This window comes from Drosophila eugracilis, unplaced genomic scaffold, assembly GCF_018153835.1.
Source record: "Drosophila eugracilis isolate 14026-0451.02 unplaced genomic scaffold, ASM1815383v1 contig_1197, whole genome shotgun sequence".
Lineage (NCBI taxonomy): Eukaryota > Metazoa > Arthropoda > Insecta > Diptera > Drosophilidae > Drosophila > Drosophila eugracilis.
Window position 1 is genome coordinate 3,909,052 of NW_024571981.1, and position 25,605 is coordinate 3,934,656.

At 39.5% G+C, this 25,605-nt stretch overlaps 2 protein-coding genes across 2 annotated transcripts; one reads left to right on the forward strand and one right to left on the reverse strand.

Annotated features, from left to right (window-relative positions):
- Positions 1 to 25: 25 nt before the first annotated feature.
- LOC108105683 (chondroitin sulfate proteoglycan 4) lies at positions 26 to 16,155 on the reverse strand. The gene is given in 15 exon segments (XM_017212391.2): positions 26 to 389; positions 391 to 2,071; positions 2,133 to 3,036; positions 3,099 to 3,150; positions 3,152 to 3,763; positions 3,820 to 3,973; positions 4,040 to 4,419; positions 4,421 to 5,440; positions 5,768 to 6,796; positions 6,926 to 7,514; positions 7,576 to 7,757; positions 7,838 to 8,068; positions 8,128 to 8,324; positions 12,794 to 13,465; positions 15,998 to 16,155. Coding segments are annotated over 14 exon segments (7,134 nt in total). The 5' UTR covers positions 12,870 to 13,465; positions 15,998 to 16,155; the 3' UTR covers positions 26 to 362.
- A 6,728-nt stretch (positions 16,156 to 22,883) lies between these two features.
- On the forward strand, positions 22,884 to 25,495 carry LOC108105709 (UDP-glucosyltransferase 2). The gene is made up of 3 exons (XM_017212423.2): positions 22,884 to 23,852; positions 23,912 to 24,358; positions 24,417 to 25,495. Exons 1-3 carry the CDS (start codon positions 23,594 to 23,596, stop codon positions 25,304 to 25,306), a joined length of 1,596 nt encoding a protein of 531 aa, XP_017067912.2. The 5' UTR covers positions 22,884 to 23,593; the 3' UTR covers positions 25,307 to 25,495.
- Positions 25,496 to 25,605: the final 110 nt, after the last annotated feature.

The following is a 25,605-nucleotide window of genomic DNA, read 5'->3' on the forward strand; positions in this document are numbered from 1 at the left end:
TGAATTTGAAAATAAAACCAACAAATTTTCTTAAAGATATTGTCATTTATTGTAAAAAAGTATTCCACGTTGGCAAACACAATTCTAAGTCTAAGTTAAGTTGGCTTTTTGAGTATAACTCTTGTTTTCGTCCTTATTTTCTAATCGTTTGTATATGACACGCCAGATATGTATGTATGCTTGTTAACATACTATAATTAATGTTTTCGTGTATAAAATGCTTCACTTTTCCTAACGAATCTCATAAATCAGCCTTAAACGTAATCTTAAACTTAAATAAATAATCTAGGACTAATTACGATCCAATCGGAAAACAACATTATTTTGATCCCATTTTGTTAAGTTATTTCCGGCTAAATAACTCAGACCCAATACTGATTCCGCCTTAAGCAGTGGATTTGTAGGCGGAGCCGAGGGCGGTGAACTGACCGATCCGGAAATACTTTGTGGCACAGAGGCATAGCCAGCAAAATCATTTGGCATATCGCAGGACGAACTCCAGGCATCATGTTCGAGATGATAGGGATTATATCTCTGTGGCAGCATCATCTGCTGCGGATCGCACTGATCGTCCGTCTCTTCCTCATCCGGATCGTAGTCGGGAAACTCATGCTTATAGGACTCCACGGGTATGATCTTGCAATGAGGAATATTACTGAAACCCGGTAATGGTGTTGAATTTCCTGTTGCAGGCACTGAATCCGCCTCGGAACTTGCATAATGATGGCTATGATGATGGTGCAGGTGGTGCTGCGGACTCACTGATGTCAAATCTGGTGGACAGGGCAACGCCGGCGGCTGATCCTTGGATATATCTGCTTTGTGCTTTCTCAGCTTTCTGATTTTCAATATTAACAGCACGATGAGTAGGCATATCAACACTATAAATATGGCACATCCAATGGCTAGGTAGTTAATGGACAACCCTGCATTTCCCAAGTGAACTGTTTCCGTCTCTTCAACCCGACTTCTATACTCAATCGAAACTGTGGCCTGTGCAGGTTGTACTGTCTTTATAAGCAGTTGGTAATCAAAGCTATCATTATCCGCTTCAGTTTCCTCAACAGATTCATGGGGCACAAAGTAGACGACACCACTTCGTAGCTCTTTGTAGGAGAATAAGTTCGTGGATCTTTCATTCTGGCCATCAGTTGCGAGACCTGTACTTCGGATTATCTTTCTGATTTGTCCAGTCGATGGCATCCTTGTGATCACAAACTTTGGATTAAATTTGTTGAGCTTCAGGGACAGAGGATTATCGTTGTCCAAAGAGGTGATGAGCCTTATTTTACCACCTGCTGGATCAGCTTCCTTCATTTCGATATTGTTGATTTGTATTACAGGCTCCACTTCCATGACTACATCCACTTGGGCTACGTAATTGGTGCCCGGAACATAGGCACTCACCTGAAAGGTGTCATTGGATCGATTAAGATCCGTTTGCATATAGCTTATCTGTGATGTTTCCAACTGCTGCTGAGTGAACCTCAAAGTTGGCTGATGCTTGAAGACTATAATACCATAAAGTGGCGAGTTTGTAATGTTATATGACAGCCTTTCCATATGAACATTGGTGGTCACTCCAATATGATCCAGTTTCATTGGGGATGTTGTGGCTCCTTGCTGAACCCTTACAGGAATTTGTACCGCTGAAGGTTGCAAGCTTATAGATGCTATTTTGATGGTGAATATTTCATAGGCAGGATTTGACTGCCCGTCGGATACAGTGAAGCAAAATGTCGTAGACTGCGGCATCCCAAAGTGTACATATATAATTCGATCGTTATTGATATCCGCTTGGGTAAACTGATTCGAGAAAGCCAAAAGATCCTCGGTTTGTCCATCGTTTGTGATCTTCTTAAGCACTCCCAAAGTAGGACCACTCATCACATCGTATATTATTTCCTCAGGTGGTGTATCCGCATCTTCGGTTAGCAAATCATTCCTGGTTATAGTCCGATTCTCACCCTCAACTACTGTCATTTGCGGCAGGTGGGTGATCAGATGGAAGGGCTGATCGTTAATGGGATTGATGGACACTGGTATTGTCAAATTGCACAGGAAAATGTTCCTAAAAATTATAAGAAAATATATCAAATTACAAAATCTGTTTGAATATTTTAAGAACTCACCCTTGAGTCAGGTAAACCGACATGAGTAGGGTATCCTCCAATGTATCTGAATGATCATGTATGTAGTAGACCTTCTTTGTAAAGAAGTCACTTGGGTGATATCTCTGCATATGTTTGAATTCATGACCCAGACCTATATTACCATGTGTGGGTTTTTGAATGGCTTCTATAAACAACTCAGGATTATTTATCCCAGCTTTCGTTTTGAGATATTCTAAAATCTTTGAAAAATCAAGCTTTATAGGCACCGAACCACCTTCATCGACGTTTAGCTTATTAACAGGCAGGAATCTCAATAAACCTCCAGATGACACTGATATCTCTATATTGAACTTCTGATTCAACAAGCGATCACTTCTTTCAGCCACCACATCGAAGTAAAATGAATCATTGGTCCTAAATTCCATGATAACAGCTGTGTGTTCGTAGAATATATGACCATTATCCACATCGTTTTGTGTAAATTCGTTAACTTCTTTCGTGAAACCATTATCAATAAACTCGTTAACTATGCGTCCCAGACTTGGTGGAACTGTTATGTTGTAACGTATTTCCCTCTCCTCATCGGAACACTTAAAGTGAAGGTAATCACGCAGAATTTGTTTCTTGGTTAAAGGAAAAACATGCAGATTTTCATTGTGCTCGGCCAGAATTTCAATGGGCTTAATCTCAATGTTCAGCATCTGAGTGGTGGTGTTGAATAATCCATCAGTCACCACAAATGATAGTTCATTTCTTCTGGAGTTGGAGTCATGCATGAAATATATTTCCTCAAGGTTTATTTGAGCCTGGGTAAACTGCTCTATTTTTTGATTGGGCGCTGATTTCCTAGCCAAATAACCGCCGTATATGTGGTGCACAACAAAGGTGAGGTTTTCCGGTGGAGTATCATAATCTTGAGCCACTGTTAAAAGTTTAAAAATTAGTTTAAGTACCTAATATAAGATATTTGAATCTTCAACTTACACAGATCAGTATTCTTAATGACATAGCGTCCACCGTTCCACACCTGAAGTCCCAGTATTGGTGACCATCATGGGCTCCTCATCGTTCACTTGAACCACAGCGAGCTCCAGCTCGAAGGGAACACTCTCCTTGTTTCTGGCCATGGCCACCAAAGTTATGGTATCGGTGGCATTTTCACTTCCATTATGCACATACTGTATATTACCCTGTTCAAGTTGCTTTTGGGTAAACCTTTTGACCTTGGAATTCCCAGCTAATATGTGTCCGGAATTCGGGGTAATAGTTACTATGTACTCCAATATCTTTCCCCGATAGTACTCGGAATAGGGTTGAATATCCGTAGGATTGAGTTGCACAGTCTTTCCCTCTACTACTGAAATAATATTCGAGTGCATATATAGCTTTTCTGGTATTATTACGATTTTTATCATCAGTTGTCTTAGCCAGGTTATGCCATTGGTAACATCAAATACAAAATAATCCGTAGATTGATTGACTCCTGCTTGTATATAGAACATTTTTTCAGTGTTCACGGAAGACTGATCGAACACCTTGCAGTTGTATTCGTCATCGAAGGACATGGATTGCATTTCCAAATAGCCATGCATGGGGGAAGTTGTAACTAAAAAGGTAATGTCTCCTGGAGAAATATTCGGATGAACCACCTAAAACAAGATAAAAGTCAGATTAAAGGATTAGAGGTATATGATATTGAGGCTACCTCTAAGACATCTCTAGAGATTAGCACACTTGTGGATTCCTCCACATAAAGTGTGTGGTTCTGTTTGACTTGAAGGGGTTCCCAATAGGCAGAAGGATAAATCCGGAACATCACCTCTCCTTCAGCTGTTATGTTCTTGATATGGACCCGATATCTACGAAATAGAATGGAATTTAATATTAATATTTAAGATTATGAATAACATTTTTTGGCTTCTCACCTAACTTTATCCATCGAGGCAATTTCCGTGTTCCAATAAACCAATCTCTCCCGTTCAATATCCAAGTGGGTGAAATTGCTCAGGGATGTATAATTTGTGGCCTTATAGATGGTGGTGCCATTCTCCCCCTCATTTGCCCTACTCAAGTACATGAGTATACCATACGAAGGAGGTTTAATCACTTCGTAGTAGATTTCATCCAGTTTCATATCCAAATTGGTTTCCAAAATGAAATCCTTGTTTTTGAGAACCACAAATTTACCCTCTTGAACAATGGAGGCATTAGTGGCCATCATGGAGACGAAGGGATCGGAAGCACGAATTTCTAGCAAACCATTAACCTCGTGCTCACGATCAGTGACAATAAAAGAAGCCGTTCCCAGAATCCGCACCAGTATGCTGGAACATAATCCTCCTGTTCGAAATATCATCTTGAGTGAAGCTGTCGATGTAGTGACCACTCTTGTAAAAGGCTCCATTGGTACTGGATACATGGATATAGTGGATATCCGTTTGGTTGGTATTAACATCAGCATCCAGATATTGGAGCACTGTGGGATTTAGGGTCCTTATGCCATTCCTCACCACATGGAAAACTCGCTCAATGGCAGTGCGATAAGGTTCGTTATCGTTGACCAGCTTAATGTGCACTTCCATATTGGAGACAAACTGAAGATCTGTTTCGTCGCCCGAGAGGATGAGCAACTCAAACGTGTCCCTGGTGGATTCAGTATCATCATGACAGTAGTATATGTCATTTCGGAATAGTTGTTCCAAAGTAAACATTTCCACAGGGGTTGTGAGACCCGTCTGCTCATCGTATTTGCATATAACACCATGTTCTGGACTCGAGGAAACCTGAAACTGCAGACTCTCATAGATGTTGAAGCGAATCCCAAAATGATTCTTGGTAATGAGAGCTCTTTCACCCTCCTGCACCTGCAGAGCCTCATGGTTTTGATAGCCCAGCTTGCTGATTAGCTCCTCGGGGGGTCTGTAGTTAATCTCCAGAGTGCCCATCACATCATCGCATTCCGCAACGGAAACCACAAATTCTAAATTATCAGTAAAGCTGGAGTAGCTGGTGTGATGCGTTTGGTATCGGATTCTTCGCTTCTCTATATCCTGTTGGGTAAAGGAGTCCAACTGTTTGGCCGCCTTCCGGGATCCCTCCACATAGATGCCCCCGTAGCGAGTTGGCTTCGTTATCTTATAAATCACGCTGCGCGGAAAGCTGCCGATGGGCGTGGTCTCGTAGGAGAGTATATCGCTGGTCAGCAGAATCTCCCGGTTGCCATTGATCGATATCTGCGAGGGTCTGTTGCTCGTTATGCGCAGGCGCGTGAATGTGATGCGGAAGTCGAACGTTTGCGTGGTCACAAAACCAAACGAGGCAATAAACTGTGAAAGTGAAATCGATGCAAATTTATTGGCTACACTGGTCAGCAAGGAAATTGGTCTATGGTAAGCGAAATAAAGTACTAAAGAGTGGTAAATTTATAAAGACTTTAGTATAGATGGGAGGAAAATTATATGTTTGTATATAACAGGTCGAATTTTTTAAAAAGAAAACTGAATAGTAATAGATCTCCATGAAATAGGTAAACTGCAAGGGAAGTTTCACGTTAGTAAGTCCCAAAAACTAACAACTACCCAAAACATGCAACTTAGTGTTGGCTCCCTGCCCATTTATGGCCTAACTCTTGTTTGCTTTTTTACGATACACACCTTGAATTCGTCTTGCCAAGGGAAATCGCTGCTGTGCAGATAGCGAATGTGGCCGAGGAGCAGCTGGCTATCGCTGAACCAGTCCACGTTCACCCAGGAACCATCAATCTGCCTCAGACGCTGAAGAACTCCATGCTGCGGTGCCTTTACGATATCGTATCTAATGTCTATGTGCTCATCCACAGCATTCGTTCCAATTGAAAGATTTGCCGGACTGAGCAGCAAAGAGCTCTTGTGGATCATTATAAGCCCCGTGTTATTGACCAATCGAAGCTCCAGAGGATGAACTGAAACTGGGAGAAATACCGTATCACTGGTCTCGATGCCATCGGATACTTGTAGCTGCAGTTGATAGCTAAAAGATTCCGTTGTTGTTGAGTTGTATAGATACGAAACTTTTCCCACATTCACATCTGCCTGGGAAAAGGTTGATGTGGTCGCACCTCCAACTATAAAGCAACCAAAGGTCTCTTGGGGATTCTGCGGAGGCAATATAGTGTAGATCAAATTTCCAGGTTCGCTATCAGGATCATCAATGTTAAATAAATCCACATCCAACACCCTTTCAATTCCCTCAATCACTCGCAGGATTTTATGCGAATTCAGTCTTAATTGTGGCGGATCGTTAATCGGTGTTATATTCGCGTGTAATAGGAACCTATGTTTGCCCAATATATTGTCCGGTATTTTGTGTACATCCCCAAACACTTGCATATCTAACGTAGCATGATCGTTGAAGTTCTCTTGGCCGTTGTGCACATACTTAAGCTTGTCTGTGTCCAAATCCACCAAATTAAAGGTGCGACAGGGCACAAAGTTCTTATTTTCAGGTGAGTATTGCAAAAGTTGTCCATACTTTGGTTGATGGACCACATGAAAAATAATGGATTGTTCATTGAGGCTGGGATAGCGACGGAGATCGAGTATTATGTCTATAAAATGGCGCGACAGAAAGGAAGTGCCACCTTCTAATAGCTGCATGGGAGAGACATAGAGTAGCTCGAGCTCTGGACTGGTTTCGGTGAAGATCTGTAAAGGAAAAGTTTAAGAAAGGTAAAAGGAAAGCTAAGAAGATAATACAAGAACAATTCTCTAAAGATTGTGTTTTTACTTGGGGCATTTGCATTAATATAAATATAAATCCAATTTCGTTCTTACCTTAAAAGGGCCCTGAAAATCGGCCTTAATGCAGTAGGACTGATCGCAGTAGCAGATGAACCCATCTACGCCGTGTTGGCTACAGATTCCGCTTTTCAGGCACGGATTGTACTCCATGCAGGGATACTGCCACAGGCAGTTAAGGGCCAAGCTACGCGAGATGGTCATCTCGGCGAAGCCCAACGGAAGATCATTGACCCGTATATCGCGCATGCAGCCCTTGAAGCTGATCTCGTTTATTCGCAATCCCTTGCCGATGAGCCGGCGGCGCATCTCCTCCTGAACGCCGCCAAAGAAGACGCTCTTCTCGAGATTTATGCTCGCCTTGGTCTCATTAGCGTGAGTTCCACGATAACCACTCGTGGCATCGTCGAGGATTAGCTCCGCAATGGCAGCATTATATCGCAGCAAGACCTTATGCCATTTACCATCGGATACTTGCTCATCTGTTACGAACTGCACCAGGCTGCCGGCCTTGTTGAAGGTCACCTTCAAGCGCTCATCAAGTATTTCGAGGACTATAAAATCATAGCCGCCGTTGAAAAAAAGAACACCAGCACTAGCCATAGTGCGAAATTGCAAGGAGAGTCTGCGAGAAATGGGAGAAAATTAAAAAGTTGGAGTTGAAAATTCATTGCCCTGAGACTCACGTTTCTCCAATGGCATGCGACTCTTTTAGCATCAGTGAGTAGGAATCGTTCTTCATGAAACTAATACTATCCTGTATCGAGCCATCGAACTCAGTGCTGCAAGTCCAGGTGACCCCCGTACTAGTTGTGTGACTCGTTCGGTCTTTGGCCCTCTTAATGATGTTGATGTTGTTATAGAAGACCTAATATGTTTTACATTTAAATAAAGCTTTCTAATTTAAGACGATTTCCGAGTCCGATTTTTTTATATTTTTATACTCACATCTGATATACAGCCCCGAAAGCCGATAACATCATTCAAAAACTCGGCTGAAAAGTCCCCAACGCCTCCAAGAAATGTACCGAAATGTATATTGAGGGCGGTGAGATCACCTGGGAGCTGTTTGCGCATTATATAGCTGTCCACCTGCAAGGTGATATTATTCTCGAACCGCTGCACCGCCACATCGTGCCATTCCAAATCGTTGAGCTTTTGCTTTTTGGGCGAACGCAACTGTAACCGGAATCGTTGTAATTGCACTCATATGTAAGGAGATTCAATCGATGGCTCACCTGCACCACATCCCGTTCGATTTTATAGCTAAAACTGATCAGACCGTTCTCCAATCGCAGCAGGCAGTAGTCGGTCCGCCCGGCGGCCACGAAGAGGAAGGCGTTCTCCTGCCTGGTGCGAAACTTGACGCGAATGTTCGTTGACATCTTGGCCTCCTGCAGCGGCATCGATACATAGCCATCGCCGAAGAGCGAAACTGTGGGTGGATTCGGTAAATATTATTGGCAAACTAAAATGAATATTGGCGTATCCAGATAACTTTATATGTTCCCACTCTTAAGGCAAAATCTACAATTTTATTTGGAAAAACTTATTTTTTATCAAGTTTATAGATTTGTGCAATATTTGTTGACTATACATCTCTTTTCTATTTCATCGACGTAACTTATTTTTTATCAAGTTTATAGATTTGTGCAATATTTGTTGACTATACATCTCTTTTCTATTTCATCGACGTACCCCATTAAAAGACATAAGGTATGTATGTAAAAGCACTTGCATCTGGTGGATATGGATACACTAACCAGCACTCATAATGTTGCAAGAGCTGCCGCCAATTTGATTGGCAATCGCGTTCTATTGCAATCCGTATACAAATTTGTCCAGATCGGTGGATCGTTGGATATCAGGCCATCAGCTGTCAGACTGTCAGACTGTCAGTCAATGTCTGTCGAGGTCACTCAGTCAGTCAGCTAGTCATTTATCTGACTATCTATTGAGAGCCATCTTTTGTATCTTGATTTGCTTAATTAGTTGTGAGCCTGAGTCGAAGGTGCTTTTCTTGGGAAAGCTCATACCTCACAAACAAAACAACTTCGAACGTTCTGAGAATAATTTCAAATTTCTTATTCTGGTTTCGATTCCACCTCGTAAAAATCGCATGATTAATGGTTTTCCATACTCTGTTGTACGTTTGTGTAATAAATTATTTTGGAAACATACACATTTGTCAAAACATGGAATTCAACTTTGTGCGGGAGATATTTTAAGAATTTCTCTCACAACTCTGCGGCCAAAAGGGAAAATGTTTGCTAGCTATTTGTTTATGCGAGTTTTTCGCTGCTGCTAAGACGACATATTGACCTAACCCACATAGAAAACGTAGGATAAACATGAAACAGTTGCATACGAATGGCAGACAAACAGCAGACAGTTGGATAAACGGGCAAACAAAGCGAAATGGGCAACAAATAGTCAACCATTGATGCGTTGGCCGGACCATTTTGACGCCAATTAGCAGCAATCAGGCGTCAAAAGCGGCGGAAAACCTAAGAAAAAACACTTTCCCATCTACCCATTCCCATTTGACCTACATTAATGCTCGGCTGCCGTTGGAAATGCTACTTTTTCATCTTCACAAGATGCGCGTGCCTTAAACCAAAACAAAGGCAAACAAAGATGTGGAGGCGTTATCGTTGGTTAAACAATAACATGGAAAATGGAATAAGACTGGTAACCGAAAATCGTATTACCCTTCTTTAATCTTAAGACATAAGAAATATGTCAACTTATAATTTCTTTGAAAAGTAAACATAGGGATATATACTTAAATTTTGTCATTAAGTGGAAGTCCTCCGAGTTAACAGCATAAGTACAAACAACAAAGCCTTGTCAAAAGTGGCCTTTCTTCTTGCCAATCTTAGTAAAAATAAGCACCCCTTTCAGAGGGCAAACACATGCCTTTCAGGAAGTTGGACGCTTAACAATAAATGCAATTTGCATCAACAAAATATGGTGCAGCCGGAGGAGAGCAGCCACAACAGCAGCATCAACATGAACATCAGCATCAGCGTCAGAAGTCATTTCAAATGTCGGCCGGCAACAAATGAGACATCATCAGGAAAAGTCTGTCCAAAAATGGGGAAAACATCAGAGGCGAGCACACGAGGCAAGACTTATGGCCACAGATGCTGGGCACCTCTCCACCCACTCTCGGCACCACCAAAAGCCTCCCGTCCCCCACCAACTGCAACTCCCCCATCAAATGCTGAATTTATGTTTATCTTTTATGCAGCACGGAGGTGGAGCTGGCTAGGTAGCCAGCGAATATTTATGTTATGGCCGATGTTTATTTTATTTGAGTTATATGTCGCCCAATGTCTCCATAGCTTTGGAGTTATTCGGTTTTCCATAGACTTTATGATCATGTTTTTTTCACTTTTCTTTTGGGTCTTTAATTAATGCTCCTTTGGTGGGCTGTTGAAGTCGCTGTTCATTAAAACTTTATCTGACATTGGCAATTTATAAATTATTTTTTCCTTTCCGTAGTTTTGGATTCACTAATAATGTCAAAGTTTATTAGTGGTGGTTGTGATTTGTGGGCTTATTACGTGATCTTGAGTGGATTTTTGTTGGCAACGTGCAGTTAATATTTATGGAGCGGCGAGTTCTGATTATGGACGGAAATAGGCAAATTGATAGTCGAAGAGGAATGAGATTCCAACTTTATTGGCTAAGAGATTGAGGTGATAGGAGTATTAAAGTCGGCCGTGTTATAGATTTCTCTTTAAGAGATTGCACATTAAAATGGTGCTGTTTGAAAATGTTTTTTAGTAAGTAAGTTTCCCACACATATAGAATATGGTAAGTTATTTCCCGAACGCACTTAAATTTCAGTGAATGAAATATTTTTTCCTAGAGAATGCCAGAATTTCCAAGGATAAGCCTTCATAAATTCCTTTTTTTGGCCATAATCTTTGCAGTAATTCCTGTGATCTTCCAAGTAGTCGTTAAAATAGTTTTCTCGCCCATTTGCAATCGTTGCCACATTCTAAAGCCCCATCGGATGGCTTAAGAGATCAATCTAAATCAAATAAAAACCGCACTGAAGAACCCCTTTGAGTTGGCATTTCCTTGCCGCCTTCCTCGTTTTATGGCCTCCAATGGGCAAACATGTGTCGTCTTCGCCCTAATTAGACTCTGGGGCCGCATAAAATTCAATTATATATATCTGCGAAGGGTAGACTTCAACTATCGACAATTGAGCATCTCGGCATCGACAAGTCATAAAGACACATATTCTCATGACTCAGGGGGATACAAAAAGGAGAACATACAATGTCGCCGAAATAAATTGTTGAATTTTATATGCAGCCAACCATTTTTTACTGTGCTTGCAGTTAGCATTGAGCATGTGTTGATATTTATATTGCAAACTCAAATGAATAATCAAGAGGAGACACACAGCTCGACAGATGGCGCGAACCAGATACAAATACGGATACAACGTGCAGATACATTTGTATCCACACACGTCTATGTTAAATTTGGCACAACGCTTTGCGCGTGTAAATGATTTACATTTCACATATAAATAAAAAGATATATTTAAAAACACAAAAAGAAAATAAGAGACATGGAGTAAAAAGATAAGATCGATCTATATTTTAAATGGCCCACACAAAGTGGCATAAAAAATAAATGAAAAAAATCCATATTCTTGTTATAGCTATCTAAAAACTTTAATATTTTTAAATTTATTTATTTAAAAATTACTATTTATTTGAGTGCACAAAAAAGATCAAATGAAGCAGACTAAAAAAGTGGGAAAAACAATTTTCGCCTGTTGCGGATGATTCACGTTTGGCTTCTTAGCCCCCAAGTGACGTCACATGGCAACTAAAAATATCATTAAAAATACATTTGCGCCAAGACCAAAATATATATATGTGTTTCGTACATATCTTTGTGTCTGTAGATACAACGAAATTAAGAGCACGCCTGGCTTTGGATAGCTTTTGCGGTGCACCGCACAAATACTTTGACTTCGAGTTTGAGATACTTTGGGTTTCCTTTGGCCCAACAACAGCAAAAACAAGAGCCAGCAGAAAAGCAGAAACGACGACGACAACGAGAAAAGTGCGCCCCAAGTCAAATGTCAAGCGTGAAAAATGCGTTAAGTGCACTGCAGCGGCGCATTGTAGTTAAGTAGTTGGATTTTATGGGCCGGCCGGGGTTACCATGGAGCGTTGCGAATGCCAAACTATGGGTACAGCTATACGTACACTTCTCTGGGTATAGATAGCAACAGGAAGGAAGCCCGAAGTAAGACAGCGACCAGTTGGTCAAATTAGTCAGAGAAATGGATTGACATAAATCTTTTAAAGTTCAAGAGGTCAACATGGAATATTCGTGGGAATAGTCACGGCAAAAGAAGGTTTCTTAAATTGCAGAAAAGTCGTAAATGCATAAATACTTATAAATGAAGAATATTAAATATTAAGGAATATTTAAAATATATTTGAAGAATATATTTCTTACAGTAAAACTAAAAACTCCATTTTAAGCACGATTTATGCCAAACTGACCCACTGTATCTGCTCTTTGGCGCACGCGAGTAACACCAAAATGTATGTGGCACTGCACCATTTGCAACTCTTTATTTTGACTTTTATTTATGTCGGCTTCGATGGCAGCCAAAGTAAATGCAATTTGGCTTCAGCTGCTTCTGCCTCTCTGGCCAATTCGTGGCTGGCCATATTTGTAATGAGCATAAATCGTGCGTTGATCATTTGCCATGATAAATCTTATGTTTATGCGCGGTATTAAGTTCTGGGGCGCGCGTATCTTTGGCTACCTGACTGTCGTAACATTTAATTAACTGTACGTTCTGTGTCCCAGCTTCTTGTTAACTCTTAAATTTTTTTTTTAAATTTTTTTACTTACCTTTCATGGCTGCGACAGTTTGCAATTGCAATATGGCGAGCAATACCAGCCATCCTAATCCACAGAGGCGCGACATTCCGTTGCAGCTGCTTTGAAGTTATATACACCAGATATATGGTTGGTCGGTTGTTGGAAAGGATGATCGGATGAAGAGAGGGAACTGGGGGACTTATAGATCCGGAACCCCAAGTACCACTCGCGCTTCGTTCGTTTTCGTTTTTGTTTTTCGTCTTTAATAATTTTGCGTGTTAATTGATTTTTCATGGGGCCACGCATCCGTCGTCGTCATAGTCTGGGGGCCTCATAAAAATAGCATCATCGGGGCAACGAGGTTTCCTCTCTAACAGCGGCACAGCATCACGTCCTGGCCCGATGGCCACATAGACAGATGCTGCATGTCATTTCGTTGACAGAACTCATGCAGGAAGGGGAAATCACCTCCAATATGACTGACTGACTGGCGGACGGACTGACTGACAGTCGAACTGGCTTCCTTTGAAGCGACTGCTCCTCTTTATTTCCTTGCTCTTTTATGCACGCACTTTGCCAGCAAACTTTCGCCCGATTACGTTTCAATTTCGTTGAAGTTTTATCATAAACACATTGGCCTATCCATTGACGACTGATGCGCTTAGCCGTTTATTTGTTATTTTTCTTGGCAACTGCACTTCACTGTAATTGGAAATAGATTTATGGCCATTACGTATTTGCTTTCCTTTTTATTTAAATTTTTACTGGGATTTATATGGTACGTTTTATGGATTTTTAATTGGTCAGTTGGGAAAATGATATTTAAGTGGCTGTAAACTCTTTTCAAGGTTTTAAGTTGTATTTTATTTTTATTTCGCATTAGCGAGTGATTTATAACAAATGTAATATTTTAAATTAGCGAATATCAGATTGGAATGGATTTTATGTTCATTTATAAGGAGAGTCCTTTGGAAAGTTAAGTCATTTTATTCAATATGTATCTACATTGATCTATATAACTAAATAAGATTTCATTGATTTATTTTTGCAGAAACACTGACTATTTTCATGATTTGTTTTGCTCCCCAGCCATGTTTATTTTCATTGATTTTATGCTCAATTTGATTTTATATTCTTTCGTTATTATATACATCATCCACTTGAGTCATTCATTTGCTATTTTAATTGCCTTAGATTTTAAGCCAAACAAATCTCTAATAAATTCAAGTGCTCAAGACCTCCGAAGCTTTGGGGTTACATATGAAAATACATATATATCATTGATTAGCGTATCTACAGATACTTTATGGAGACTTAATTGAGTTGCTGCCGCAGCATGTCGAGATACGAGTATGCTCCTCCACTTCACTGGAAATTGCTGCACAGTTGAGTAAAATTTATTGTATTTTTTTTGGTAGGGCGACGGAGCGGGGTGACCGCCCATAAAAAAAAAGTGGCCCTTAAGTGCCCGGGCAGCTTAAGCTCTGGCCCGGCAATATGAGGGATTTTGTCTTATAAAGTGGAATTTCTAGTTCGAGATTTTGCAACAGCAGTTAAAGTTCATGGGCTTTGGGTAACCGAAAAGATTTTTGTAGGCCAAAAATAGGATACTTTCAAGTTTAGAATGCCAATCGAGAGTGACTTGTAATCCCAGCGGGAGAAGTCCCCAAGGAGGAAAAGGAAACTCAGGGCGACGCCAAAACGTCAACAACTGTGACTGGAAAATGAATTATTTACGCCGGGGGTATCTAAAAATACTGTGCCCAGACTGTCTTATGTTTATGCATTTCCCTCTGAGGGAAAATGCAGCACGAATCTGCGGCAGGTTCGACATCACGAGGTCAATTGCACAGCCTCCAGGAACACCACGAGTCGTGGTGTCTTGTTCTTGTTAAGTTCGCTCTGCTAATTCTGCTTGTTAATTTTTATATACACCGCCCAAGTTCTTGTCGTTTCGAATATTTTTATAGCTCGTCGCAGCAGTCAAAATACAATTTGAAACGCCTTGCCACTGCAGACGACACCGAAACCGAAAAAATAAAGTGACAATCGCCGGGGTGCATTTTATGACAGAAGCGTGTTCCCTCTTTCTCCGCCTCAAACTTTTCTCCACCATTAACATAAAAATTAATAAATGTATCTACCGGATAGTCGGTGTTGGCCAGCTGCCGATATATATGCACTTTTTGGGAAAGTTCTTTCCGTGATACTAGTTTATATTTTTTATGGTAATTAAAAAATTGGTGGCACACAAAATTTTAGGGAAAACAAAAGGCAAACAAAATACCGCTCTACCGAATCGAAAATTGATTTGATAAGCCATGAAAACGCTGTTTTCATATGGAAAATTGGTAGGCGTCACTGCCCACGCCGATTTGAACGCTTTCCTAACTCAAAAGGCCTCCAAGGTGTGCAGAGTTTTTTTTTTACACTCCAACTCAGTTGCAGTCGATGATTTAGTCACACTCTTTTTGGGCATTGTGATTTATGATCACCGAGCACTGTCGATTGATGAATGGAGTTGAGCTCCGTTGCGATTTCTACACCATATGTCGCAAATATGAATTTTATTGGTGCATATATCCACTAAAGGATACAGTTCGAGATTTGGTTTGGCTTTAGGAAAATATTATTCTTATTAAAGAAGAAATATTTCATAATTTTCATATTTGTTCACCAATTTTGTATATCAGATTATAGATTTGCATTATATTTTTAACATTAATTTAAAATAGTTTTTTTAATTTGGCACAATTTTAAGTTTTTCACTTTGATTTTTCGGCATTCATTTTTTTTCTCACACTTTGATTCATTCATTTTCTCGAATTTCTGCCAACGATTTCAGCACCCCATTTTTCACACTCTTTCTGCCTTTAAATTAAATGATTTATATTTTATTTTTCTCAGCAGCTTGGGCACACATCTTTCGTTTACTTCCGTTAAGATCACTGACTTTGCTTGATATAGGCCTTTAGCAATTTTCACAGAATTGTCGGAATTAACCATATTCACGGTCAATTTGCAAAGTTCTGTATCTTTTGTGTTGCCCCCAATAAGATAGATATCCAAAAGGCACAACAACAAACGTTTCCATTCACAATGAGTTTTTAGCCGGAATTCTTGACAGAAAAGTGCCGACCGAACTCAAAGAGCACCGTGAAGATGGGCAAGGAAAAGCACAAACTTAAAAATAAATTAAATTTCTATTTTTTACACACACACTGGCCCACTCACGTTTGGAAAAACTCTGAAGGGGCGCGCAGAGTTTTCCGCGTTTTCTGTTTACTGCCACCCGCACCAAGAAGCAACTGAATTTCCGAATTTTCAACTTTTCTTTCCGATAAGCAAACGAACCGAACACGCCAACGATTTCTCACAGACTGAGCCGAGAGGAAAGAAAATTCCGCACGCAGTAGTGCGCTCGCTCGAAATGCCCAATGAGACCCAGACCCCATGGTTCCCTCAAAGGCCTCAGATGCCTCCGATGTCGATTTCATGCCACCACTCCATGGCGCACCCGCGAGTGACTTTTGTGCGCTCTGCGAACGCGCGAACGCAAACGCAAACGCGAGCCCAATATGTATCTCTATCTAGATAACAGTGATGAGCTGCCCGCTGGCAGACAAGGGATGAGAATGGGATACGGATACTCAAGGATCATCCTGAAGTTAATGTTAGGAAAAATCAAAAGAATTACCCTTTTTTATTATTATGAAGTCAAAGTCGAAGAAAATAAGGAAATTCATAAACGACTTTATCAAAGATTTCAAAACAATATACCGTAAATTAATAATTCATTTCTTAAGGATGCCCTAATTAAATTGTTTAATTAAATGTTTCTCATGAGTTTAAGATAATCGATTATCTTTAAATGTTAAAAACCATTATTAAATAAACATTTCCTATTAATTAATTCTCTTTGTCATATATTCTTTGTATTACAAGTGAATCATAGCTGGTGAAATGTCCACTCTTTCCGTTCTTTCGGCTTCATTAACTCTATACTATATGATTTCTTCGAAGATCCATTCACCCCTTTACCAAAATGGGAAGATTCTTTGCTCATCACTGAGACACCGCTGATGACACTCGATTGTTCCGTTGCTCATTTTCAGTGCTCTCCACATTTTCCCCTCTTTTTCCTTTTTTCATTTTCATTTTCCTGTGCAGCACGCGAAAATACGCGGATTGAGCAATTGCGAGCGCCAAGAGGCTGAGGACTTGAAATTTTTCAATTTGTTTAGCGGTGCTTGGACGCTACTCTCTGATGATCTTCATCTTCATTGTGGATGGCAGGGGTCTCATACATAGAAAGAAATATTTAACTATAAGAAAAAAGAAAGTGTTCTTTATGGTATTGGATATAACTCCAAAAAATATCAAAAATATTTTTAAGTTTATATAAATATGAAAACCAATGATAATAATATAGTTCTGATAATAGACATCCTAGGTATTAATCTATATAAATTATAACAATGATTTTTTACTGTGCACCCACACATGTGGCGGCAATTTTGCTGGGGCATCGCCTTTGCCTTCGACTCTGCCACATGTTGTTTGCTTTCCTCTGTCTGTCTCTGGATGTCTCTGTGATAAAAATCTCTTAACCATTTTTCATCAGCCTATTAAGTTACATAAGTCACACGGTTCCTGCTTGTTGTTATGCCCTCCGTCTGTCCTGTTGTGTAAATATCCTTTTGGCGTGCTGATGAACCCTTTGACACCAGAAAGCAGCAGAAACCAGCGACCCGCACCCAGCGATTATTCGACCTCCCTGACAGCCATCAGAAATTCCTACTGACAGCAGATGCCACATAAATCAGGCGCTGCGAATGAAGAATTCGCTGTGGTTAGCTCATTAATAAATTAAATGCATAAAATCACACAAAAACACCTAGAGAAACTTTTGAGCTGGGCGGGTTTATAAGTGCACCGACAAAAAAGAGGTTTTTCCTTTAGAAAAATCATGTTGTTTATAGTTTTTACTTGTTTAAGTTCTTACTCTTAAAGAAGTTTTCTATTTTTATAATAATAATGTGATATATTTCCCTTTGAAATGCAAAATGTCTTTTATTTTAGAAATGGAACTGATGATTTTTACAAGAAATATTTATTTTTTCCTGTGTGTCTTCGATTACACGCCCCTTTCAAGGCTGAACAACTGCAGCGCGAAAGGAAACCCTTAGGGGCTGTTCCTGATAACGGCGACAGCAACGACTCCATATCACGCACAATTTGTGTTCGGGAAAAGTGTTCCAGAGGAGTGGCTGCAAGAGCGTCTACGTGGATCTAGGTTAGGCCACACAGCTGTGGCATATGTAAAAATAAACACATAAAACTGCACTTTTACTAATTGCTCCAGGGAAGCAAATGAGCACCACTATCGAAAACAGAACGAGAAATGCTGAAAATGCCTTGGGTGCAATCCCAAAAAATCATTCGAAACGAAATCAACGATATGGCCCATGGAGATAGACAAGAAGTCAAATATGTTTCGAAAGTATTATGTTTGTGGTAGGAAAACTTCGATGTTCTCGTGCTATTTGTATTCAGGGTTGTCAAGTGGCTTACGGTATTTGCATAGACTATCTAAATTATATACTAACATTTGTGTTTTTTATAGTGACAGATAACGTGCAACCCTCTAGGGGCCGTTAAGTGAAATTTTACCCCAAAAAGAGGCGTATAATATGAAGGAACATTTGGTGATGGGATTAAGTTCTTAAACTATAAATTATATTTTAAGTCAGCTGGACAGATTGTCATATGTGGGATACTTTATAGGAAAGTCCTAAAAAATATAAATATTTCATATTATTTTCACCTTTTACTATTAAAATGCAGAAAGCTGGAGATATTTCCGGAACCACTTAAATGGTAAAACTATTTTACTTCACACAATATCTCAAGGATGCAAGTCAACCATGAGGATCGTTGAAACCAACGTTGATAGTGCTATCAGAAGAGGAAGTGGTAAGTACACTTACCATTACTTCATTCCGAAGGCCCTGTGCATCCTTTTACGCCTCAACAGTTTTTATAGTTGTTTGCCTATTAAGAAGGAAAATGCCAGAAATTCTTGGTAAATGTGGGGGAGTTTCTTCGGCAGTGAATCACTTTAAGGGCGTGTCCACTGTTCTGGTTCGTAGTTTATGTTACGTTAAGGTTATAACCTTTGAATTTATATGCAAAGACCATGTAATTTTCTCATTAACAAATTGGTAGAGGTTAAGGCTCTTCTACTAGCCATCTACAAGCAAATAATTGAGATTACAGGGTTGGTCAATCCCCAACCTCTTGAGTTCTGTCTGCAACCCTTAAAGTACCACATATATTTCAAGACCATCTCGTCTGTCACATTATAACTCAATTTTAAATTGCGCAAAATTCTGCTTTCGACATATTAAATTAATATTGACACATTGACAGCTGCCAAAACAAGATTCACTCCCTTCAAGTCTCTACAATTTTCTGCTATCGTGTGTACTGCGACCACCCGCTGTCTTTCGGATTCGGAGTTTTTCCGATGCGGGCTCGGATGGAACTTATCAAATTCGTTTACTAATCATGCGCAACGTTTGCTATTTGGGTGAAATTTTTAATTGCCCCGCGGAACGCAACGCGATCGAATCGAAAGGCCAACGTTCCGTGGAAATTGTCAGTGTCATCGTGGGGTTTGGTTCCCATTTTATGTTTCGATGGTGTCTTTATCTAAAGCGCGCCTGGGAAAAGCGCACGTTGCCTTAATTGATTAATAGATACATAGATAGATAGATAGAGACTAATGGCAGCATGAGATACAAAAGGTCTCGCTCCTATGCGTTTTTGTTTGATTTACCCTAATTTGGCCGTGGACTGAAGTGCAAAGTAAACATTAAATTGGCGCAAACTAACAAATAGTGCTCTGTTTCCAATCCCATTTTAGTCAATTTTCATTTTGGGCTGGGCTTGGTTTTATGGTTACATTGATCAGTGAAATCTTATATGGGGTTTGGTGTTTTAGGCAATTTGTCGTTTGCACCTCGTAAATGAGTCAGGAAGTGAATCATTGGATATTGTCGTTAAGGGTTGATCAACAAAGAAGAGTATATATATTATATTCTTGGCTAAGATACATATCATATACTAAAAGCAAAACTTTTTTACAATATGATTACTGTCACAAATGCAAAATGGTTTAAGTTTAAACCTTTAGAAATCCCTTTAAATGATTTTAAGCCCCTTTACTACTAACTTGTTTGACAGCTTCCATCTGGAAAATTAAATATATTCATAGTTTTGTTTTATTTGCCGCTGATTTAGTGAGCTGTTTGTTCCACCACCATTTTCTTCTGGCTCTTTTCCGTCGACATTTTTGTTACAGGCCATTCATTTTCATTGTGGCATGTCCACTGCGATCTTATGAATGAACATTTTCTTTTTGGTGGCCTTTCCTGGCGATCGTTTGCATCAAAAGTGCCGTTCTTGGCCATGTCTTGAGTTGCCATCAAAACAGCGCCTGGGGCATGGTCGTCCATCATCGTCGCCGGTTTGGGTGAACGCCCACGCCCACTCCCAGCCACGCCCTGCGCCCTCTCCACCCGTCGCCTCTTTGAGACTGTGGTTTCAGCTTTTTTGTGCCTCGCTTCAATGAAGCGTGCCAATTTTCAATGAAATGTTTCGGCATCTTGTGTTGTGTGCCCTTTTTTAGCCGTCTTTGGAGTTCTTTTGGTTTTGTTTCTTTTTTTATTCCCTTATTTTCTTTAATTTGTTGCATGTTCTCAGTGGGCTTTATGACAATTGTGTTATCTTGGCATGTGCTCTGCTCCATTTGTTTGCCAACCTTAAGAACTCAAACAAACATTAATTATCATTAAATGATATGACTTATCATGAAGTCAAGTTGACCGCTCCCAAGGTGAATGCACAAAATACATTTATTTAATACGTGTTATACTAAATGTAATTTGCCCACAAAAAATGTCGGCTTTACTTTCCGTTTACAAATGAAACACGTTTTTGATAAACTTATTCAATGTGCAGGTCATTGTTTTAATTCTGACGAACAAGGAAATGCGGTAAATAATTGGCCATGGAAATCCCATAGGAAAGCAAGTGCTTTTCTTAGATAGAAAATCGTGATTTGTTCAAAGCGATGCATCCTGAAGACATTTCTATGGAAAATATGACTTTATTCTTGTTGATAAAAAGATTTAGTGGCTTTTTTGCTTAGTCATTTTCGACAAAATTAAATAAGCTGTTTTTGTTCTGCAGAAACATTTTTAAAGCTGGTTCAATGTGAGTTCTTTTCTTGTTTATTTACATAAATAATGTATATGTTTAAGCTGAAAGTACAAAAATTTCGTTTTGATATTGAAGAAAGCTTGCTCAGCTTGGTAGTAAATAATATTAATTCAATTATATTTGAAACTTGACTTCTATGTTTTGATGATAAGACAAAATTCCCGTTTAGCTGGCTTACTGTTGTTGTTTGTTGTCAAAATTCCCAATCCAATTAATGTATGAACTTTGTTGGGAAAAGTTCATTGGCCAAGTCTATTTCGCAGTAAATTAATTGTTTTGGATTTTCTGATCTGTCGATCGACACGTGAATAGCCACTCATATATGGATAAAGGGTGGAATTGACAGCTAATAATTATTTTGGCAACACTTGGAATCAACTGTAACCATATTGTAATTATCGCAACACACATACGAGACAGCCAAACAATAAGATTAAGGCAAACAATCGGCGTCGCCGGTACTCGTATATCTGAGCCAGGGCGGCATTAACACTCGATTCCCACAGATACAGCTAAGCTTTTATTTCTATACATATGCTTTTTGCGTCTGCCGGCGTCGGCTGAGACTTCGACTTCGACTGAGGCTAATGCTGATTAAGTTGAGGTGTTCGGGCCATTGTGCCGTCGAGACTTAGTGATAACTGCACTTTGGTGCCCAGCGGTCGCGTTTCGCGCTAAACTTGAGTTTGAATTCGAAAAGTGTTAATTTTTTGTTGAATTTCAAGTGCAAATAAATTCAGGTGTTATTTTTGTGAAACAAAAAAGGAACTCAATATATAAAAGGTTAATAAATGAGACAGAAACATATCATTACTGTACTGACGGCATAGACTAAAAATAATTTTGCGAATGTTCATGTTTTAATGTTTCAAATTTAGAAAACACAATTGAAAAACTTAACATGAAATATTATATAAAAAGGTTATACAATACCTTAAACTGCATTCATAGAATTTAATGTAACTGCTTTATAAAGAAGATTATTGGAAAAAAATGCATTTGATTAACCAGCTTTAATTGTTGCAATTAGTTCTTAAAACCAATAAAAAAAACCAACCAGTTTTGATTGCACAAATTAATTAGAGTAATGTATAAGGGCTCTGTTAAAGATTAAAAAATAACAAAAATAACAAAACAGAAAATAGACATTTCGTAAGCGCCAAATACTTTCACATTCAGTTCGTTCCCAAAAATCGACTTTTACTTTCAAAACCATTCGTCTCTTTCATCATTCAAATCTTGAAATTGTTACAAGACATGCCAGCACTGAAAATCATTAAAATAAAAAATATTTAATTCCCAAGATATAAACAATTAGTGGTGGCTGGCAATAAACAAATTACAAAACAATTATGCCCTAACATCCAGCCTTGACCAAAGCCTCTAAATAACGAAGTTTAGTTTGCATTTCAACTGAAATTACATTTAACAACAACTTTGAGCGACAGCTAATATGAGGAAGTGTAATTTTACTATAAAAGTATAACAGTAAAATACAATGCGGATTGCGAGTGCTGCGATGACAAAATTATTTCCACATGCGATTTATCAGCACGGCTCAATGACGACCACTAGTGCCTTGTTTACTTATATTTGAGCTAGTTGTTTATTATTCAAGTGTCAACCCAAACAGAAAGTTGTAAAAAATTAAAGCGGGAAAACTTACAATAAGATCTTGAAATTCTCAAAACTTAATTTAAAAAAGAGTAAGGGTATTTAAAATGTGTGATTCCGTGACGATACCCCTAATTTAAATCCCATTAAACTTAATTTAATTTTAAGCGGAGTGAACTAAATTTTTCAAGGCCAGTAAGCAAGTGAAATTTATTTATAATCTACGAATGTTGGCACACTTTCAGATAGCGATAATAAAGTTAAGATTAGAAATGTCCAAACATAATTAAAACTGCATGATCAGCAATAATTTTAAGATGTCTGGAAATCAACGCCTTACTTATGACTATAAACCTAAACCCACCATATAAGGCGGATAAACTAACAAGAATGCCGTCTGGTCCACTTAAAATATTAATTGCTAATTTCGAAATGATGAAATTACTTACTGCATTTCAATCAGATCCAATTGACTGACAGAGAGCCAAAGGTGTGTTCATTTAATAGACTGAATCTATAAAACGCACAAAAAGCCAGATCGAATACAAAGAAATAGGCGATATTCCCATATTAGTTGCATTATAATTTAAATATTTTTTTATGCCAAGAGACGACAAAGAACAAATTAACTTAAGCGATTCTGAAAGGTGTTAAGTATAATCAATTATTCAGTTGCAACAGTTTCCCTTTCATCCATGTGCAGCACATTCATTTTCCATCTGGAAGATCCATCAAACCAGAAATCTCATAAATAACCCAATCATTAGCAAACAGAATGTGTAAAAACACTTTGCTTTATGCAAATAACGAAATCAAATACCGAACATAAACTGCACCTAATGCTAATCTGACGCTAATAACGCGACTTTTACCCTACTCGACTGACAATTTAATTGAGGCTGTTAATTGTCAATGTTGATTTCGTATTAGATGGAGATGCAGCTGCAGTGGAAAGGTTGGATGATGATGATCTTGATGATCGGACTGCCGGGTCTGGGATCTGGCTCTCGGATACTCTTTATGGGACCCTTTCCCGCCCCAAGTCACTGGCTCTGGCTGGAGCACTTTCAAAGGGATCTTCTGCGACAAGGACATCATGTGACCAGTGTGAATAATCATCCCACCAAGCAGCCCCATGAAAATCTTACAGAGATTATCATAAGCCCCTCGTTTGATATACCCAAGCACTGTGAGTTGGATAAGATAAAACTGGATTGGGGCATAAGGAAATAATCATTCATTGTCTAGTTCCCAAGGAAAACATCTTCACGATGCAATTTGTGAGTGACTTCAACAACCTGGAGCTTTGGTGGACCATTGGACTCATGACCACGGAGCATGCCTTCAAGGATCCCAAAGTAAAGAAACTGATCGAGAGCCAAGATGACCACTATGATTTGGTCATACTGGAACAGTTTTTCCACGAGGCTTTTCTGATGTTTGGCAAAAGGTTCAATTGTCCTGTTGTCACAATTGGCACTATGGGTTATGCTGATAATATAGATCATGCGATGGGTATCCTTACACCCTGGTCGTTGATTCCACATCTTCTACTCTCGCATACGGATCGCATGACTTTCAGAGAGCGAGCCTATAATGCCTACTTATCTTTGTATGATGCGGTTATGAGGCGCTGGGTTTATTTGCCCAAGATGCAGAAGCTGGCAGAGAAGTATTTCAAGGGATCCATTGAGGGTGAGTTTATAAGATGATAATTTTTTGGGAAATTAATTTAATTTGATATATTTTTTAGGTCCCCTTCCTAATGTTCTGGACCTTGAGCGTAATATATCCCTTGTCCTGATCAATGCCCATCGAAGTGTAGACCTTCCGAGGCCCAGTATGCCAGGACTTATAGACGTGGGTGGAGCGCACATTCAGAAGCCCAAGAAGCTGCCCGCTGATCTTCAAAACTTCCTAGATAATGCCACCAATGGAGTGATCTACTTCAGTATGGGATCCTATGTAAAGAGCACAGATTTGCCGGCTGAGAAAACCGCTCTGATTCTTAAAGCCTTTGGGCAGCTTAAGCAGCAAGTGATTTGGAAGTTTGAGAATGATTCCATCGGGGATTTGCCCTCGAATGTGATGATCAAGAAGTGGATGCCCCAGAACGACATTTTGGCCCATCCGAATATCAAGCTCTTCATCACGCATGGTGGTATTTTTGGAACCCAAGAGGGTATTTACTGGGGAGTTCCGATGTTGTGTATACCCCTGTATGGGGATCAACACCGGAACACTATCAAATCGGTGCGGGAGGGCTATGCTCGGTCCCTGGTGTTCTCCAAACTCACCACCAATGATTTGCTGCAGAATATTCAAACTCTGATCAACGATCCCAAGTACAAACGCAGTGCTCTGGAGGTCTCGCAGCGTTTCCGCGATAATCCTATACATCCGCTAGATGAGGCCACCTTCTGGATCGAGTACATAATCCGGCATCGTGGGGCCAGGCATCTAAAGTCACAGGGCGCCTTCATCCCCCTGCATCAGTATCTGCTACTCGACGTCTTGGGATGCCTGTTGCTGGGTGTATTCCTTGCCATCTGGCTGCCTTGGCGGATGATCAGGAGGGTCCACAAGTGGTGGCTCAAAGGGGAGGACGCAGACAAACTGAACGAGACCAAGAAGCTGCTGTAGGCGATGGCAATTACTTAGCTAGTCGCAGAGGTAATTAATTGTGATATATTTTTAGATCACAAAGAGTATGTTATTAAAAGAGGTTGATTGTTGTTAATATATATTATTGATACTTTCAATTGATAGCAATAAAATTTAAAATATTTAAGAACATTCTGAAATGTTACAAAATAAATCCAAAAAATGTAATACATGTTATTGTTATTATATACTTTTTTTTTTTTTTTTTTTTTTAAACAGTTGATATTTATTCAGGATTAACAGGTATACTGCTACCTATGTGGCAGCTTGAGCAGGTT

Bases quoted from the DNA above. Each gene is read 5' to 3' on its own strand.
- LOC108105709 (XM_017212423.2), top strand. From the start codon at position 23,594: ATGGAGATGCAGCTGCAGTGGAAAGGTTGGATGATGATGATCTTGATG. The intron at 23,853-23,911 runs GTGAGTTGGATA...TTCATTGTCTAG, and splicing joins GTTTGATATACCCAAGCACT to TTCCCAAGGAAAACATCTTC. The intron at 24,359-24,416 runs GTGAGTTTATAA...TATATTTTTTAG, and splicing joins TTTCAAGGGATCCATTGAGG to GTCCCCTTCCTAATGTTCTG.